Source organism: Salvelinus sp. IW2-2015, linkage group LG7, assembly GCF_002910315.2.
Source record: "Salvelinus sp. IW2-2015 linkage group LG7, ASM291031v2, whole genome shotgun sequence".
NCBI lineage: Eukaryota > Metazoa > Chordata > Actinopteri > Salmoniformes > Salmonidae > Salvelinus > Salvelinus sp. IW2-2015.
The window spans coordinates 659,864-680,337 of record NC_036847.1 but is presented as its reverse complement, the minus strand read 5'-3'; the positions used below and the strand labels follow the sequence as shown (position 1 = coordinate 680,337).

Sequence of the window (20,474 nt, the reverse complement as noted above, 5' to 3'; positions counted from 1 at the left end):
AGAGAGAGAGAAAGAAAGAGATTCATTGTCACCATGATAAATGGCGGTACACAGTGTTTGACATCCTCTGGCTCACAGCCTCTTAAATCCCTCCACCTCAGTGATAACCGCATAGTACTACACACTGGCCACACAAAATGGAGTCCAGTTTTAGTTAAATCTACATAGATTCAAACCCATTATAATACATTGAATTTAGAAAAGGTCTGACAGCTAGCCATTGAAAGTCAGAATGTGTGGTCAAATCGGAGAGAAAAACGCTAGTTCAGCTGAAATGACGCAGTTTACAGTAAACTATATGAAAATGCTGATGCATAACAATCAAATTTATTCAGTCTTATTCATTATTTTGGGATAAATGAGAGGAATGTGAAAAGAGATAGCTATGAACCGTTAGGTGTCAGTGAGGTGTTCAACTTACTCTACGTAGTACACCCCATACACTGGGTCATCTATCTTCTCCCATCCTGCAGGCAGTTCTGAAACAGAGAAGGAACAGCCATGTTACATCACTGTAATGACACATTCACTACAGATGCTGGTGTTGTAAGAGAGGTCAGAATAGAGTAGTGTGCTGTGATGATCCTCAAATGAGCCCAGTGGTCAGTTGAGTATTTATACGGGGTAGTGTTCTCATTCAGGAAGTTCTTTGAGGGTGACGCTGTCCTGTTATTCTTATTCAAGGTCTCTCAGGTGAATATACTGTATGTTTACCTGACTCTTCGCTTTATTATTCACACTCTTTCATTTTTCTCTGCATCATCAGTGGGCCACGGTGCAGGCATTTAATAATCGAGTCAAAACYACTCACTCTACCTCATTGAGCAAGGCACACACAGGCTATAGACACAGCCAGCTGTCAGGGGAGTCTCTGAACTAAATTACAGACTGCAGAGATTGACTGTTGCCTCCTTCTAGATGTACTATTCATACGTTCAGGTCCAGCCCACTCACAATGGCTCCAGATGGGTCATGTATATGTCTGTCTTTAGAACAGAACCAGGTTGTTTCCTATACATTGAGTCAACTGCTACAAACAGTTGATAGACGTACACAATTGCATGCCTCACACAAGTTAGACAGAGAGGGCCTACTCCAGTCTCCTTTTTTAGCTCATGTATCATCTGATTTACTTAACAAAAGGCACATCTCAATAGGTTGCCCAGCCAGTCCAGGTATCCTCATGACATGGCACAAGAAGGGGGGGGGGTTCCTCTTTTGTTCCCTATTGATCCTCTATTGTTCCTAYAGCAATAGGGAGGCCAATGACATCACGAATCCCCCATCAGAKCAACTCCTTGAATGACCTACTCCTTGAAGTTTACAGTTGTGTCTAAAAAAACATATTGTTTTACCCTTTAGTGTGTGTACTTTACTGTATTTARACTTGGGATGTCGCTTTTCAACAGTAAAAGTAAAACAAATTGCTGTAAGTCTTCTTAAAACTAACACACTCCTATTAAAGCGATAGCATCTCCTTTTCCTCCACACTGTGTTTGATTTCGTACAAAGACATTAGCGTGGGATGCTGCCAACTCCCATAAACCCTTTCGGAGCGCGCTGGAGTTCACAATCGATAATCAGACTTCCTGCTTTTGATGTACCAGAAATAATAGGAGCCCATAGGCCCGACACTCAGAGCCCTGAAAGAGTCAGAGATTTCATTCCCTTTCAAGAGCATGTCTGTTTCTGCCAAATAGTCTACAAAGTGGCCTGTGAATCAGCAGCGCTATTTTCCAGTCTGTGGAGCTGCTCAAAGTACATAGATGAACCTGAGATGTCCAACCAAACACATTTCACATTTGTGTTCTGTTGCGTTAAAGGAAATCACTCCTGCCACTCACTCAGTAGTTCGAAGCAAGCAATACATCACATTTGAGCTAAAATTTAAGATGATTGTGAAAAATCTAGACAGATTGAGACACCAATATACAGCCAATAGCAAATGCAATGACATAAACAACGAGAGAGAGAGAGAGAGAGCAAATAAAGGTGCATACCTAGTTCATTGTCTGGTTCCTCAGTATGTACCCCTTCTTCTCCAAGGTGATGACATGGAATGACAAAGAACGGGATGGAATGACAAAGAAAGGGAAATAAAGAAAGGGAGTAAAGTAATATTACAGAGAAAGACAAGTAGGTAGAGAAATAGAGATCTTTAAGTCACAAATGAGTATTTACAAAAAAATTGATGTGCCATAGTCCATCAAATCAATGTCATATTGAAACTAAGATATGATAYACGACAGCAAAATAGCCGCATGGTGGTGCGATTTCTGATATMGGTTTTTCTGAATTTGAGTACCAATTTCTGTGTTCTCAAGATTCACACACCAACATCTTATCATTACTTGTTTGTTCTTAAACAAAATGTATGTCACATTGTTACATAGGATATTTGTTTAACTACAATTTAACAGTGGCGTAACAAACAAATCTTTAAACAAGCTATTWGACAATTCGTTAGATGGAAAGCCAATCTCAAAGTAATGACAGGACCAGTGAAAACTGCTCGAAGCTTTAGAGATTCAAATCACTTTATTGGCCAATTGCACAGGTCCAACCCAAATTTGACTACCTCTCTGAAAGGGGTCGGGACCTAAAAAACAAAAATGAGTTTACCTCTGGATTGTTCAGCCAGACACARCGGTAGGATTGTCAAACTTTTGCCTGCCGACAGTACTTAGCGTCGGCAGTCAATCTCTTTTGTGTTCACACAGCAAAGACCTTTAAGTTGTCAACCACTCAGCCTTGTTAAAATACTCCAAACCAGGAGGTGGCAGTAGCGTTGTTTGTCTGTGTGTGTTGCTTAGTTTATGGTCTAGATTCCAATGTTAGCTAGCTGTGCTAATGTAAATTTTTTTGTAGAAAGCCCTTGATAATACTAGCCAGATGGCCACAGCTAGATAACTAACTAGCAAGATGACGTAGAAACAATTTAATTCACTCTCCTTAATCCCATAATGCCAGTTCCAGCCCATAGCCATATGTTTAGCTAGCTAGATTATGTTAGCATATTCACTAGCCAGTGCTACATAGCTAGCTAGCTAAGGACAGTGCACTAACTTTGCAGCTAACACAGGCAGCTGATTATGGAAACGAATCCATTGTGATMGAATTATATATCAATACTTGCTAGAACAAAAGTGGTACCTGCTGCGTGCCGACCCGGTAGCAACGAACCTGCTCTTTCTACTTATAGAATCGTAATGCTTGCCAGTGGCCAACAACTTGACTTTGAGCCAATCAGAGAGCACAAATCCCCATTTGGGGGAGCCAACAGTAGTGCCAACAAAAAGGAAAAAAAGAGAGCCTTTTCTCCATACATTCACGGTTAAATGTTATGAACCAATAAGCTTTGTCCAAAGAGCCACGACGCAGTTTTGGTGCCTACAAAAAGACGCCACTACTATTTCTATCTATAGAAAAACACTTAATCATATTTATATCTGTGACTAAGAGTTCAGTAGCACCATCTACTGATAGCATCAACAAGGTGCAAGATTAGGTGGTAAACAATACAGCACAGAAATGAGTGAAACACAGCCGAGCGCCACACCAAACCACACACACACACGCACAACACACTGCGACCCCACACGCACGCCAAACAACAACCCCCAACACACCCACACATCACACCACACACACACACACACACACACACACACACACACAGGGCCTGGCTTACCATCATCCTCACACTCTTCCAGAGGTTTCAGAGGTTTCTCAAGACAGCGGGGGTCGATCCACGATGTGGTCTTTGTGTTGTGGCTGAGGAAACAACCACACACACACAGAGCTGTTAAAGACCGGCTCTGAAGTCAAGGGGATGAGCACAAAAAAGCAAACAAAAGCCCAATGATCTCATCAGCACATGGATGTGAGGGGTTAATGTCTATAGGCTTGTCGCTAAAACAAGCAAGTGAAATCAAAGAGAGATCAGTTCGACAATAAAACAGACTTCTCCAACCTTTGAGAAACACAGAGAAGAGGGTCGGACGGAGACCTGTCAGTGTTGACGTATCGTCTAGAATAGGCGGCTGGMGCCTCAACATCACCACACAAGCTCTCCTTTCAATTCTCTCGACTTTGCTAGTCCAATAATAAAAGCAGACRGACATGCAGGTGATGAATGCACCCAGCCATTTCCCAGCTAGTCAGGCAGGCAGCCCCAGCTCTGTGTGTTGGTCTGAGGACAGAGGGCCGGGCTGCATGGCAGTGGTCACGTGATCTGACCTGCCTGTGATCTCTAAGGAGATCAGTCTATGGAGGATTAACGGCCTGGAGAGAACTGAGCAATGACAGGCCTGTCTGGGGGAGAGGAGGAGGGAGAGTACTGGGATACAGGACAGAGAGGCTTGTAATAGTATAGTAGTATACATAGTATAGGGAGTAAACAGTATAGAGTACTGTTTGGGTTTTTAGTCTATGAAGTAGACCTCTCTGTTTTTGGTGTCAGCAGGGTAGTTACTGTACATAGGGTATTGGGTGAATATGTACACTATGATGCAAGCTATTGTGGGTTGTAGGACGAAGTGTATAGGGTATATAACACACACTTTGTAAAGTACACTTTCTGTATAGGCTAAGGGTGGGTGGGGTGTAGGGTATAAGCTATATTATAAATACTCTATAAAGTAGACTTCTCCATTCTCGGTGTAGGCCATCTCCCAGTTGTCTGGCAGGGGTCCCAGGGGGTCTTCAGGAGAGGCTTGGGGCTGGGCGTGCGTCTGCTGCCCGTTGTCCGAGGTGGAGGCGGCCACGTTGTTCAGACCATAGGACGGAGCATTCTCGCGCGCGGGATATGGCCGGAGAACGCCGCCGCGGCTCTCGTCCTGGTCGCTAGGGTTACCTGTGCACAACAAGGGAGAGGGGAAGAGACTACGCACTAAGGATCCTGGGTATGTAAAGGAGCACAACACGAGAAAAAAAACAGAGAGGGGGAGGTTTATGTTTCATGCAGCAATGGGAATGTGTGAATCTACGGGTYGGATGATAAGACACTTTATGCGAAGACTACTGTCTGCATTATATCAATGCATACTACAAAACATCTTTCCCTCTTTACCTTCTTTCTCTCCCTCCCTATCGCCCTCTTTCTGTAAACCCCCTGCCTGCTGGTCCAAAAGGAATGGGGCCCAATGACTATAACGCAAACGCGGTCAGCTTCCATTTCTCTAAACCCCAACTCCTAGTTCCCCCCTTCCCTCCCTGGCCTCCCTCGCTCCTCCCTCACATCCGTGAGCCGTTCAGGGGTGATCAAACGCTAATTCACCACACTTCCAGGATGGCAGGACACACAGAGAGGGCCATAGATTCATACCGTCCGCCCACCCGACCAGGAAAAAGCCCCTCCATCTAGGAACTGACTGAATGTCTCACACACTCTCCAGGATGGAACAGACTTCAAAGAGAGGGAGACGGACAGAGAGAGACAGAGAGAAAAACACTCATCCGTGGCCATCAGCTAGCTTTCTTTCTGGGCTAACACATTAACACAGGTTCTGATCAGAAATTTGGCCTAAAAAAGAACACAAAGTGTTATAGTCATCACCTTAAATAGGTGGGAAATATTAACACTCCATTAACAGATAGATTAGTGCATTAGACGAAGACACAAATGAGTGGAAGAGAGAAGAAGGAGTAGAATAGAGAGAGAGAAAGAAGAGAGGYAGTGAGAAAGAGGGAGCAAGAGAAATTGAGTGACGGAGGAGATCGAGGCCCTATGAATTCTGCTTGTACTGTGTTTCTCCCCTCCTCACAGGCAGATGGCAGTGTTAAGACTCTCAACAAAGAGAAATCAGCATCACAAAGGCATGATGCAACCTCCAGACACCCAGCAATACAGAGCAGAGGAAAGCACAAACACAGGCACACTCTCTCACATGCTCTTTCGCACGTGTAGACATACTAGCACACATAGAAACACACATGCACAAACACACACACACACACACACACACCACAGTGAACACCAGCCTGGCTTGGTAGTGTTAGTCTGTATCTCACTGTCTGATGTACGATGACTCACCTGTAAAACTGTTGTTCATTTCCGTGGCCTGGTCGTCATCCTCGTAGTCAGCAGGCACTACTCGGGCGTTTTGCATGTCATTGTAGGACTTGGTGTGCTTGGGAGTGGACTGCTGGGAGCCGTCGAGGAGCACAGCATCACTGAGAATCACTGACCCAACCACGGGCTGCCTCGGCGGCTTGGGGGTCCCATAATAGTTACCTAGGCAACAAGAGGGACATTAGCATGCCTGAGAGAGAGGAGGGAGGAAGAGAGAGGGAGGGGAGGGAGAGGAACAGAGATAAAGAGGGGGGCAAGAAAAAGATCCAGAGGAGAAAAAAAGGACGGGAAAGAGAGACAGAGGACAGAGATAGCAGGAAGGAGATCTATACAATCTCAAAATCTTACGCAGGGGAAAAAGAGACAATGCCAGAGCACAATGTAGCACAATGAAATTGTGGAAATAAGCAGCTGCTGGAAAAGCAGGCTTTTCCCCCTAGCCAATGGTGTTATAGACTGGGAAGGGAGAGCTGTATTGTCTGGGAGCAGGGAGCATACACAGATAATACAATGGACCGGCTCAGAAGGGAAGAGAATCTTTACCTCGTTAAAGTATACATTCAAATGACTGGCTTACATTGGTCAGTGCCAGATCTGTGACTAAGATTTATTTCCCACAATGCAATCAAAGAGATAGCAACACATGTTCATAACAGAATACAATTTGTATGTCATCATCTACAACTGATAAGCTGTATATCCTGATTTTTTTTTTTTTAAGTCTATCCACAATTCTCTGGGAAAGTGACAATTTTGGATATGAGAATGGAACTCTTTATCTCAATGCCACTGCATGTCATGTCACTGACACACTGTACAGTAGGTCTGCTTCATATTTGTATTTGGAAGGCAATAGGCTCCTGTGGACAGGTATTTGACATTGTCTGCGGGGCAGAGAGAAAGGTGTCAAACACACAGTAGTACAGGTGCCAAGCAGATTAACGCTGTTACACACACACCACCCACAACCAACAGGTGGATTGTAGTTTCTGTCAGTACAGAAGACTTATCACTGCGGTGCACTGTACTAATCTAGGTGAGGAGAATCTGGTGAACTGGTGAAAGATCATATTCTCCACTCCTACAGTCTACCATCATCATCACCACCACCATAACCAACATCATCATCACAACCACCACCATAACCAACATCACCATCCTCACCTTCATACGTCCCTATTTCCAATAGTGCTCCGCACTGCTCAAGATTTAGGAAGTCCTCTATGGACATAAAGTTGTAATCAAGCCCAGGGACCTCACCGTCTCGAGGGGGGCGTGTCGTACCTGTGGAAAGAGGAAACCAAGGTTATTAATCAGCATTACGACCAACCAGCTTGACCGAAAATGAGGGAGCAGTTTGGTTGGTGGTTAACTCAATGGCAATTACATTTGCCAAAACATACGGCTCCATTAACAAACACAAACGTTATTGCCTCTCTGTGGGCAGAAACCAAGATATGAGAATGAGGAAGGAGCAAGTAATATATAGGAAGTATTCAAACACAGCTAGGTCCATTAATCATAGGACTGAGAGAGAACCACTCAGAAGAACAGGTCCCCACAAACAGGAAGTGTGGGAGCTGAATGCAAGCCGGCTCACCCATTAGGCAGGATTAGGCAGCCGCTTATGGCGGCAGATTGGCGAAGGCGGCATTTTCCGAGCTTAGTTGACCAAGACGCACCTCCAACAACACATAATTCTTCCCTAAAAAAACTAAAAAATGTATCTCAACCATTGGCAGTCATTTGGGCTTTATAGGTGAGCGCTGATGCCGCCCTGAGATAAGCAGTTCCCACTTTGTCAAAGGCAGGGGCGTAAAACATTTTGCTTGTCCATTCCCAGCGCATCTTGGTGCTGTTGGACCAAATCTGAAGCAATCATAGACGTCTATGTTTGGTTCAGATTTGGTCCGGTCTGAACCGGCCTTGATTTGGTCCAAACATAGACATCTATAAATTARGTATTTTCAAATTTAATTCTTAACCCGAAAAAGGAACCTGATTTCAAAGTCCAGAAAATATGTATTTTCAACATCCYGAAAAAACGTATTTTCAATGTCCGGATAACGACATATTATACATATACATGAGAAAAATATGTATTTTCACCTTTCATTCAGAACATAAAATAAACGAATTTCACCGTCTGGAAAATATGTATTTTATAAATCTTTTCAACATAATTTTGCTTACTGGGACTATTCTAGTTTTGCGGGAATACAGGAGGAGGGTGGCAGAACGTCCAGGACCGTGTCTGGCTGAATCTGACAGCGTGCGATTTCGGTCACCGCTTCCTTTGAGACTGCAGTGAACAGAGAGGGTGGACATGGACATGATGCGAGGAAACAGGAAATGAAGAAAGTCTCACACACACACCCCTATCTCAATCTAGTAGTGGTGGCATATCACAGGCTTTAAACGCACACTGGAGATAAAAGAAGGGTCATCTTTATCAACACAGAGGAACTGACACTATCGTCTGGGTATTGTATTTCCCTTCTGGCATTGTGATCATACAGTACGGCTCAAAAAACCCTCTGTGATAGTTTTATTTAAAAAGATTTTTCTGCATGGTCTAACTGAACCACGAAAAGGCCCATATTTGTCTCCAAAGTTCATCTGTAGTATAAAGGCCTACCTAATTCACCATGAAAAAATGTGCACTGTGTTGTTACACATAATGGTCTGAAAAAAACAACAAATGTGTGGGCTATTCAGAGGAGATGACTTTCTACGACATCTGGTCAATTCATTTTCTCCTTCTGGCCTGCACCTTTAAAGTTAGCACCCTTCTCAATATCAACCATCTGGCCACATTTTCAGTTAAAATGTTGGCTAATGTCAAAATGAACTTCAAGTTCCTTGGCGTCCACATCACTAAAGACTTAACATGGTCCACACACAKACCCGTATAGTTGTGAAGAGTGCACAGCAGCGCCTCTTCCCCCTCAGGAAGCTGAAAAGATTTGGCATGTGCCCTCGGATGCTCAAAAAGTTCTACAGCTGCACCATTGAGAATAATAAAATAGTAACACTATAAATAATGGACTTCATCGAACAAAACAAACATTTATTGTGAAACTGGGATTCCTGGGAGTGCATTCTGATGAAGATCATCAAAGGTAAAAGATGCTAATATGCTATAATGCTATTTCTGACTTCTGTTGACTACACAACATGGCGGATATCTGTTTGGGTTGTGTTCGTCTCTGAGCGCTGTACTCAGATTATTGCATGGTGTGCTTTTTCCGTAAAGTTTTTWAAAAATCTGGCACAGCGGTTGCATTAAGGAGAAGTGGATCTAAAATTCCATGCATAACAGTTGTATCTTTTAGAAATGTTTATTATGAGTATTTCTGTAAWTTGATGTGGCTCTCTGCAAAATCCCCAGATGTTTTGGAACTACTGAACATAATGCGCCAATGTAAACTCAAATTTTTGGAAATTAATATMAACTTTACCGAACAAAACATACATGTATTGTGTAACATGAAGTCCTATGAGTGTCATCTGATGAAGATCATCACAGGTTAGTGATTKATTTTATCTCCATTTCTGCTTTTTGTGACTCCTCTCTTTGGCTGGAAAAATMGCTGTTTTTCTGTGACTTGGCTCTGACCTAACATAATCGTTTGGTGTGCTTTCGTCGTAAAGCCTTTTTGAAATCGGACACTGTGGCTGGATTTAGAACAAGTGTATCTTTAAAATGGTGTAAAATACTTGTATGTTTGAGGAATTTTAATTATGGGATTTCTGTTGTTTTGAATTTGGCGCCCTGCAGTTTCACTGGCTGTTGACGAGGTGAGACGCTACCATCCCACATACCCTAGAGAGGTTTTAACCTATCTCCTTTCCTTCATCTACACTGATTGAAGTGAATTTAACAAGTGATATCAATAAGGGATCAGAGCTTTCACCTGGATTCACCTGGTCAGTCTATGTCATGGAAGGAGCATCTTCCTGTGGTTTGTAACCTAACCTTAAACCCTAACCCTAAAACGAACCCTTACTCCTAGCCCTAGCCCTAACGCCTAGATCTAACCCTAACTTAATTATAACCCTAAACCCCCTAGAAATAGCATTTGACCTTGTAGGGACTAAACAAACAAAAAATATACAGACAGACACAGACAGACAGACAGACAGACAGACAGACAGACAGACAGACAGACAGACAGACAGACAGACAGACAGACAGACAGACAGACAGACAGACAGACAGACAGACAGACAGACGACAGACAGACAGACAGACAGACAGACAGACAGACAGACAGACAGACAGACAGACAGACAGACAGACAGACAGACAGACAGACAGACAGACGACAGACAGACAGACAGACAGACAGACAGACAGACAGCCAGACAGACAGACCAGACAGACAGACAGACAGACAGACAGACAGACAGACAGACAGACAGACAGACAGACAGACAGACAGACAGACAGACAGACAGACAGACAGACAGACAGACAGACAGACAGACAGACAGACAGACAGACAGACAGACAGACAGACAGACAGACAGACAGACAGACAGACAGACAGACAGACAGACAGACAGAAGACAGAGCTCATATCACAACAGTGGGAGGGAGTAGAGAGAAGACAATAGAGAGAGGGGTCATTGAGTTCCTCTCTTTACAGAGACAGAGATGACAGGAGCCGTCACACACCTGGCAGATGGCTGACTGAAGTCGTAACCCATCTGTGAGTAGGAAAGTCAGGAAACACACACACACACATTGCCAGGAAGGCATGCACACACACACAGCTTGGTAAGTGCTCAAAGTTGCCATCCAGAACCAGAGCTGTTTCTCTGACACAAACATTCAAGCACTCTATTTGAACTCAAAGCATTTGATCACTCAGGGAACAACCTGTGTCTAAACATCTCAAAATAACTACTGTTCATCGTGGCACAGAGACTTAAGATTTAGTGTCTTTTTTCTTTTCCATTTTAAATGACAGAGACAATGAATTACAGCAGCAGCGGTTTCATACTAAGGCCATCTCCCTATCAAAGAGCCATACAATACCCTGTGAGGAATCACCTAATTGGCAACTATATTGGGATTATACTGTACTTCTGCCGCTCTGTGTGTGTCACAGGGACCTGAGTTGAAGAAAATAAAGTGTGCTGGGAGTTTGAGTCATCGTCGTTGCCATARAAAGTTTGTCCCTTGATGATCTATGAGTCTGTGGCAACTTGTGTTCGGATCTAATGAATGGCTCTGCTGTCGAGGGAGTGGATGAGCTGTTCTCTCTCTGGGAGTATTCTTCACACTGGGGGGCATTTGATGCCGTTGTGCTGATAGAGTAGCTCAATACTTCTGTAACAAGTGCTGTATCATTGAATAATTCTAAAGCAGCTCCACCAACTTGGATTGAGACTTGCTGGGATTGAGAGAGTTGCAAGTTACTTTCCAAGCCAATGTTTTGAAATTAAACTCCTCCCCAGTCTGAGTTGCTCTAAATATCAACTTCAGGAAATAGTAGGACACAACCCTCTCTCTTTTTAAGGCAGTCAAATGTCTTTGTTTTTATTTTTTTTAGAAAGGCTCAAAATGCTTAGCCATCACTGTCATCTTAAAACCATGTTGAACACTGTTCGAAATAGGAATTCGAGGTTTCTTTCGTATTCAAACCCGAATGTCAGTTGAGCTCTCAGCAGCTCTGGACATGTGAGATACATGACATAATGGATTCTCAATGTAGGCAGGCAGGCAGCAGGCAGACAAAAGGCTCAGTGAAGACAGGCTTGGCCTCATTACAATCTGTGTCCCTCTTCTCCATTCTACAGGAACAATGACTGGGCCTAACTCAGGCTGATGAACTTCCAAAACCACTCAGCATCAATGGTATGATTCTTTGTCTCGTCGTGAGAAGCCCCAGTTTCTTGTATGAATGGAAAAAATAGAACACAAGTAATCAGAACTCTTTTAGCAACGAAAGACCTTGGGAACTGTACTAATCGGGAATAACTATACTACTGGTCTTCTGTTCCTAAATACAGTAAGAGAAAGTAGGATCGAGTAAATGGTCTCTCATTACTGTTTTCAGCCTCACCTCTTACAGTAATAGGCCGTAATTCAAATCCATACCATTTAGTTTTGGTGGTAAATAATCCCTTGAACTGTTTGTACTACAGTAACTACTGAGTGTAATTATGACTGACCCCTGAGGTGTGAGAGGGAAATATATCCAGGCAAAACACATGCACCAGAACAGAAAACACACACATTCAGTAGAACTAGACTGCTACAGCCTCTGTGCAACATTCCGTTTCAGACCTGTTGCTAAGGACAACCAGAGATGAGGTTTACATGTTGCGCTTCCTGTGTGTAAGAAAATACGAAAGATTAAATATTTATCAGGATATAAACGGCAGTGTGTGTGTGTGTACAGAATTAGAACTTGATGATATACATGAATATTGTTGCTAGAATTGAATAGAATACTGTAATAATTGAATAGAATGTCCTTGTATAATTGTGGCCTACTGTATGTCATGTTTAGGAACTGAGTAACTCAGTGATTAATGAATGACTTACCTTAGACACATACTTTACAGCGCAGTGTATTAGCACATCATAGCGCCTGGCAGTGTCACCCTGTCTGACTTTGACTTTGTGTTGACATGAGGAGTAGCCTACCTGTTAGTATCGCTGTCCTGTTTACAGTAGCGTCAACACAGGAGACATAACCTCTCTCCCCAGGGAAGACCTGCTACCAACAGCACCACACCAATTATACATTTTACCAGTCACTCTGCCCCCATTACACTAGCATACGAAATACAGAAGCTAAAAGACACACCTCAATGCACTGCACAGTGAATTGAGCCCGGTGTAGAAAGCATTAGAAATGTACCACCATCAGAAAATGGTCACGATGGCCTACAATAGGACTGTGCCTTTGCTTAGAATATTATTATGATTAGGCTATATTTCAAATGTAAGGCAGGAACTGTTTCACTTTCACGACGATGAAATTTGAGAAGCCTGGCCAGCTCCAGCTTTGCTAGACAACAGATACATGAACACGTAGGGAGGATGTGTGGACTGTTTCTGTCTCCTTATTCTCTTTAATCGCTCTCTTCTCCTCTTCTCCTTCTCTGTTCTTCTCTCCTATCCCACTCAAGTGAATTTCAGCCCATCTCCCTATCTCTACCCCCCTCTCTCTCTCTTCCTATCTCCTTCCTTCGCTCTCTCTTCATCCGTCCCTCTATGTTGCGTGGCGCGCCAGCGAAGAAAAAATATGCCACTAGTTGTGACGAGGTGCCCGGCACGCGGCTGACGTTCTCCTGCTACTGGGGAAGGTTGGGAAATAGAGCACGGATTGCCCAATCAGCATCAATCCCCCGCCCCTCGCAGCCTCAACATCAATCAGCAGCTGTAGTCCACTCCACCATGGGGAGGGGGGGGTGAAGGGAGGGGGCTGTCGTTGGGGGGCTGCAGCCAAATGGTAGAATGTGGCGGTGGGAAAAGAGTTAGGGMGAGCAGAAAAAGAGAAATGATGAGGGAGAGAAAGGAAGAGAGAGAGAGTGCTTGAGACAGAGCGAGAGAGAGAGACTGGCCGTCACAGACAWATCTGGCTACCCAGAGAGGATAGGTTGTGCTCACTCTGCCCCCAGAGTCAGATCGAGACAGATCTGCATTTTCTCCTACCTTGCGAGAACTATACAGACTTATGGCAATTTTATTTCACAAAATTGAAAACAAGTACTTTTTTTTTTAGCAAAGCAGAATAYGAGAAAATCCAATATCTATTGGGGYAAAAAAAKCTTTTGTGCCATATTAGCRMCAAAATATGTAGCTTCCTGCCACACCCGTAGGGACAGCCAGTGGAGCGACCAACCAGAGCACTAACATTGTTACATGTGTCTTTCTCACTATTTCATTATTGTCCTCATTTGTTTCTTACTGTAGTGTCAAGTTAATTGTTACTACTCATTGAATATTATTATTTATCTGCYTCATCATTGATTTGATATGTGTCTATATGTTTGCTTGGCAATGTATGTGGTAACACTTTCCATGCCAATGAAGCCATTTGAGAGAGAGAATAAAAAACACCAAATAATTCATGCAGAGCAGATTTAGGATGATCCCTGCTAATTATCAAAATCCCAACCAAATAATGAGAAAACAAAAAGATAATTACTTGACACATTGGAAGGAATTAACCCCCAAAAAACAAGTGACCCGGAGGCACAGTGGCAGAATACCTGACCACTGTGACTGACCCAAAATGAAGGGAAGCTTTGACTATGTATAGACTCAGTGAGCATAGCCTTGCTATTGAGAGAGGCCACTGTAAGCAGACCTGGCTCTCGAGAGCCCACAAAATGAGGTGGAAACTGAGGTGCACTTCCTAACCTCATTCCAAATGTATGACTATATTAGAGACACATATTTCCATCAGATTATACCAACCCACAAAGATTTTGAAATAAATAAAATTTTCCAACAAATAACCTCCCATATCTATTAAGTGAAATACCATTGTTCCATCACAGCAAGATTTGTTACCTGTTGCTACAAGAAAATGTCAACCAGTAAAGCACAAACGTCATTGCAATTAAAAACTATATTTATCTGTCTATTTATTTTCCCTTTTGTACTTCAACAATTTGCACATRGTTACAACACCGTAAATAGCCATATTATAATATTGAAATGTATCTACAGTATTCTTTTGAAACTTTTGTGAGTGTAATGCTAACTGTTCATTTCTGATTGTTTATTTCACTTTTGTTTATTATCTATTCCACTTCATTTGCAATGTAAACATGTTTCCTATGCCAATAAAGCCCATTGAATTGAATGAGAGCGCGAGAGAGCGAAAGAGAGGGAGAAAGAAAGAGAGAGACGTGACAACCAGAATCCCAGAGCGACAGGAAAAACAATCACCTAATGGGTGTTTAAACCACTCTCCAGTACAAAAACMTTCTCCCTCTCCCCCACTGCTCCTCTCATTGTCTAACAAACAAACAAGCACAATGCCAAACTGCACAAACGCACGCAGTCCAATACATACATAGAACCCCTGGCTTGCTTAGCACACTCWATCTCAATCCCTGTCTGTTTGTGCAGTTTCCCTGTAGGATCAGGTCTTCACTATCATTGGGTGCATCTTGTTAAGGATCTCTCTTCCCTCTTTCTCTTTTACACTCCCTGTCACTTCTTTGTATTCGTCTGTCTGTGTGTGTGTGTTGTGTGTGAGCTGTGAAGTATTGATGGAAGCCCTGCTAAAAGGATGAGGAGGCTTAGGCAAGCCTGTCTGTGAGTCTGTCATTTCGTCAACATTGTTCAAACATCGTTTCCACAACCCGCCACTGAACTGCGGCGTCATCGAAAGCTCTCTCTTTCTCCGCTCTGTGTACATAACATTACACTTTAGCTAGGTCTCAAGGCAAAACAATTGGTTGTCCAACGTCTGTCATCAGGTACAGAATTTAAGTGTGCTGTAAACACTCATTTAGTCACTCAGTCAGTTAGTCACACAGACACGCACATAGGCACATACACACACATACACATGCACACACAACCCATATAAAATACAAACATGCCATATAAAACGTGTGCACTTTAAATAGCTTATAGCAAGAGCTAGTTCCTCTCCTTGCTGGCAGTTCATAAAAAGAAGTGGCCTGTAGAGTGTCTCCTCTGACCCACATCCTGCCTCCCAACACTGGGCCGCTCTCTGGGCTGGGACCCGGTTCCTTAACCAATCAACAGCTAAAGCAAGAGAAATGGTGCTGATCTCAGTGAATGGTCATCACAAGTCGTCACTGGCATCCCTCTCCCTTGATATTTTCACTCAATGGGATCCCCTGGTTATATAAAGGTTGTGAATAATAATGTCTACAATACTTAGTGATTTCGACAGACATTTGGACATTTCCGAAATTTGTCTATAAGMGCCTAAAGTTCTCTGACATGGTGTTGGACTGTCTGTCAAAGTGCGCACCTCTCTAACTTTAGGGGGAGAGCGAGGTATAGCTAGAGCGAGTGCTACGCCACAACCCAGCTATCACATTCGGTTCTTTGGAAGTTGTTGGAACGTAAGTGTAAGTAAGTGTTCGGTTTGCCATTGGTTCTGGGAACGACGCCCAATACATTTCCTGACCAGTAAAACCAAACGTTTTTTAAACGTTCTGAGAACAGAAGTAAAAATGTTGCCTGTTCTGTTTAGGTTGCAGGGYGGTTCTGAGAACGTTTTACTATGGTTCCCTGAAAGTATTCCTGGGAGGTTTAATTAACGTTCTGAGAACAGACATTATAGGTTATTTAAAGGTAGTTAAATACTTTTCTGAGAACATTCTAAATGTTGTGAATGCATTAAACTAAATGTGAAAGGTTATTTGGAGGTTTTTGAATACTTTTAATAACACCGCTAGCTTAGTTTTGGTTAACTGTTTGGAACTCTAAGCACGAATAGGACACATGGAAATTAACTTGCTTAGACAGTAATCATACAAACACATTTCACATTCCACAGCGTCAGTGAGATACGAACCTATCCATGAAATTAGTCCACTGTGCCACCAGGATGGAGATAGCATGCCATTTTGTTTTTTTACTCATACAAAGCTGTTCATTTTAGTCTTTTCAAACAGATCAGGTGTGAGCTACTAGTTGGRGCGGCCAACACGCCTGAACACACTCAACAAAATAGAAGATAGAGAGTTTTGTTGACGCTGAGAACAGAATGTACACGTTTTTAAATAACATTCTAAGAAAGTTCTTTGACCATTGTTAATGTTTTCCTCGTAATGTTCTGAGAACATYACTTCAAGTAGAACCACGAGGAAACCTACAGAAGACGTTACGCCGAAGCGCTGAAATTCCCACAGAAGAAAGTTGTCTCTTAACATTCTCTGAACTTTCTGAGAACATTCCCAATGTCAAACCAGTTGGAGAACGTTCCTGGAACATTACCAAAAATGTAATTATATGTAACCATGTTCAAACTTMTAGGAAACGTTCTGTAATGAAATACCAAGGAAATAAAGTGTTTTAGTCAAGTTCCTTAAATGTGCTGAGAACGTTCCAAAGTTGTGGGAACGTTGTATGCAAAATAAACAATAGGACAACCACACTCACCAAGCTCTAAGAAACATATGGTTCGCAGAATGTRGTTTGCTAGCGCACTGCAGCGCTAAATAGAAAACAGCGAATCTACTGGGGAGACAATACGTTCAGCGAACATACTACATTTGGGATGCCCAAACAATTGTGAGATACGAAATATACATTTTATGTAAAACATTTGGGTCAAGGGTTCACAATTTCACCTTTTCTGAGATCTCTGCCAAGGAAGAGAGAAATACAACACTGTCATCGACAACACTGTCACCTACTTTCAATATACTTTGCATCCCTCATTTACTCAAGTGTTTCCTTCCAGAAGCTGGGATAGATTAGCTACCTCATAATATGCTACGTGAGTGAAAGTTTATGAAGACAAAAGCCAAGCGGACACATGGAATTATTTGATTTGGATGGCTGGTTGACATGACAGAAAGGTATGCAGGTATTTTCATATCTAAAAAGTGTGAAATGTTTGCTTCAGTATTTCTCGAGCACTGACGTTATGTGTCTCGTTATGTCACGCACAGGACTTTTCTGATTGGTTTAGGCTACAGAGAAAGTAATTGAAAGAAAGAAATGGCTTCTGACAATAGGCCTATAGTAAAAGGTGTGTTGCGTAGGGTGATGTGGTAAAGTCTGATATATTTTGCAAACTGCTGGTGACAGTGTTGTGTCAGTGACAATGTTGTGTTCATGAGGTGTGTTGCACACGCAGAAAGCTCTGCTTGCTTGGCTGAGATCTCAGTAAAGGTAAAATGGTGAACCTGTGACCCAGCCTCCAGTGTGTTTGTTTGTATGTATATCGGAGTGGTTGGATAAAAGTAGAAGACAAATTTCCATCTCGGGTGGATTTATCAAGTATATCTTATCTTAAGTCAGAGATGTTTAGGCACTTTCCTAAATTTGACATTGTTCCCCTGTACGTGATCAGACATCATGCCTAATGCCCATATAATGCAGTGGGTAGACTATTGGCAGGTTTTGGACTCACAGAGAAACACAGCGAGTGCCTGGTGGAACTCCAGATCAGTGTGGAGCATCATACGGTGTGGACCAGAGACAGCAGCAGCATCTCCCGGTGAGGGGGCAGCATGGAAAACAACAGCCCTGCCAGGACACCACACWGATAAGACTAATATGAGGCCCCTTATCTCAGAGAAAGGGGAACAGCACACTGAACCTACGTATACCAGACACTACATAGACACTAGGGAGACAGTGGGGTCGAAAACAGCTTTTGATAATAATCTATTTTAATATCAAGGCACGATTTTGAATCCCCATTTTACATACAGTATGTCATTCTCCGCTCTCCTCTATTGTAGCCATGGCTGGATTAAYGTGCCTAGGTATGGCTTACAAATAGAAGGGGATGCAATTAAACTAGAAACAGGTGTACTCAATGTACTCAATTGCCTGCAGAGTGGGAAGGTGCTGCCAATCCAGCTGACAACTCTGAACAACAAAAGGGGTCAACAAACAAGTAACAAAAATAAAATGTGTAGAGGTTGAATCCATTTGGGGGCAACAACACATCTTGTGTGAAACAATCAGAACTGGGTTCAAATACATGTATTTGGGTGTCTGGTATTTAAAATGTATTTTTCACTGTATTTGAGTATTTCCAAATACTCAGCCCAAAAATAAAAGTACTTTTATTTGAGTATATACCAAACAAGTAATTGTTGCAACCCCTATTACTAGCCTGTTCAACCTCTAAGTACCAAATAGTCTACCAAACTGTATTTGAGAGTATTTTCAAATACTTATTTCAAATAAGAGCACTTCCACCCAGCTGCCCACTGCACTGAGGCTAGGAAACACTGTCACTACCGATAAATCTTCAATAATTGAGAATTTTAATAAGCATTTTTCTACGGCTRGCCATGCTTTCCACCTGGCTACTCCTACCCCGATCAATAGCCCTGCGCCCCCCACAACAACTTGCCAAAGCKTCRCCATTTCTCCTTCACCCAAATCCAGATAGCTGATGTTCTGAAAGAACTGCAAAATCTGGACCACTACAAATCAGCCGGGCTAGACAATCTGGACCCTCTCTTTCTAAAATGATCCGCCGAAATTGTTGCAACCCCTATTACTAGCCTGTTCAACCTCTCTTTCGTATCYTCTGAGATCCCCCAAGATTGGAAAGCTGCCGCGGTCATCCCCCTCTTCAAAGGGGGAGACACTCTAGACCCAAACTGCTACAGACCTATATCCATCCTACCCTGCCTTTCTAAGGTCTTCAAAAGCCAAGTTAAACTGATTACTGACCATTTCGAATCCCACCGTACCTTCTAGACTATGCAGTCTGGTTTCCGAGCGGGTCATGGGTGCACCTCAACCACGCTCAAGGTCTTAAACGATATCATAACCGCCATCGATAAGAGACAATACTGTGCAGCTGTCTTCATCGACCTGGCCAAGGCTTTCGACTCTGTCAATCACCACATTCTCATCGGCAGACTCAACAGGCTTGGTTTCTCAAATGACTGCCACGCCTGGTTCACCAAATACTTCTCAGACAGAGTTCAGTGTGTTAAATAGGAGGGCCTGTTGTCTGGAACCTCTGGCAGTCTCTATGGGGGTGCCACAATGTTCAATCCTCGGGCCGACTCTTTTCTCTGTATACATCAATGATGTCGCTCTTGCTGCTGGTGATTCTCTGATCCACCTCTACGCAGACGACACCATTCTGTATACTTCTGGCCCTTCTTTGGACACTGTGTTAACTAACCTCCAGACGAGCTTCAATGCCATACAACTCTCTTTCGTGGCCTCCAACTGCTCTTAAATGCAAGTAAAACTAAATGTATGCTCTTCAACCGATCGCTGCCCACACCTGCCCGCCTGTCCAGCATCACTACTCTGTTAAAATATTAAACTACTTGTCTTGTGAAATAAAATATACAGTATCTGATGACGTACTTTGAATGTATGTGATAGTAGTTGAGATATTTGAAATAGTATTTGAACCCAGGTCTGGAAACAATCACAGACCACAACACTTTGGTATTCTGAGAAGTAGCCCAGCTAAAAATTCTAGGGAGAGAGAGAACGTTTTTTGTAATGTTAAACGTAAAGTTCCCCTGATGTTTGAGTGTCCAGTTTTCAGTTAGTTAGGGGAACATTCTATGTTTGTTAGCAAAAACCTCCTGTGAACCTATTTAGCATGTTTTGGCATTAAGAGTTAGAGTAACATTCCCTTAATGTCAAACCGAACTTACACAGAATGTACAAAAACGTGTCTAGAATATTCATATCTTATATTTTGAAAACATGGCAATCATGTTC

At 42.8% G+C, this 20,474-nt stretch overlaps 1 protein-coding gene across 9 annotated transcripts in view; it reads right to left on the bottom strand.

The window, feature by feature from the left end:
• The window catches only part of LOC111966171 (membrane-associated guanylate kinase, WW and PDZ domain-containing protein 1-like), a 142,790-nt gene that overhangs the window by 76,413 nt on the left and 45,903 nt on the right, over positions 1-20,474 (bottom strand). For 6 of the 9 annotated variants that reach the window (XM_023990600.2, XM_023990591.2, XM_023990594.2 and 3 more), the window contains exons 2-7: positions 7,238-7,357; positions 6,035-6,235; positions 4,633-4,900; positions 3,692-3,774; positions 2,001-2,039; positions 422-479 (exon numbers count right to left, since the gene is read on the bottom strand). In XM_023990600.2, coding sequence (XP_023846368.1) covers positions 422-479; positions 2,001-2,039; positions 3,692-3,774; positions 4,633-4,900; positions 6,035-6,235; positions 7,238-7,304 — 716 coding nt within the window. In that variant the 5' untranslated portion in view covers positions 7,305-7,357. The remainder of the gene's footprint in view (positions 1-421; positions 480-2,000; positions 2,040-3,691; positions 3,775-4,632; positions 4,901-6,034; positions 6,236-7,237; positions 7,358-20,474) is intronic. The other 3 variants (XM_023990593.2, XM_070444351.1, XM_023990598.2) reach the window with 3 other exon arrangements.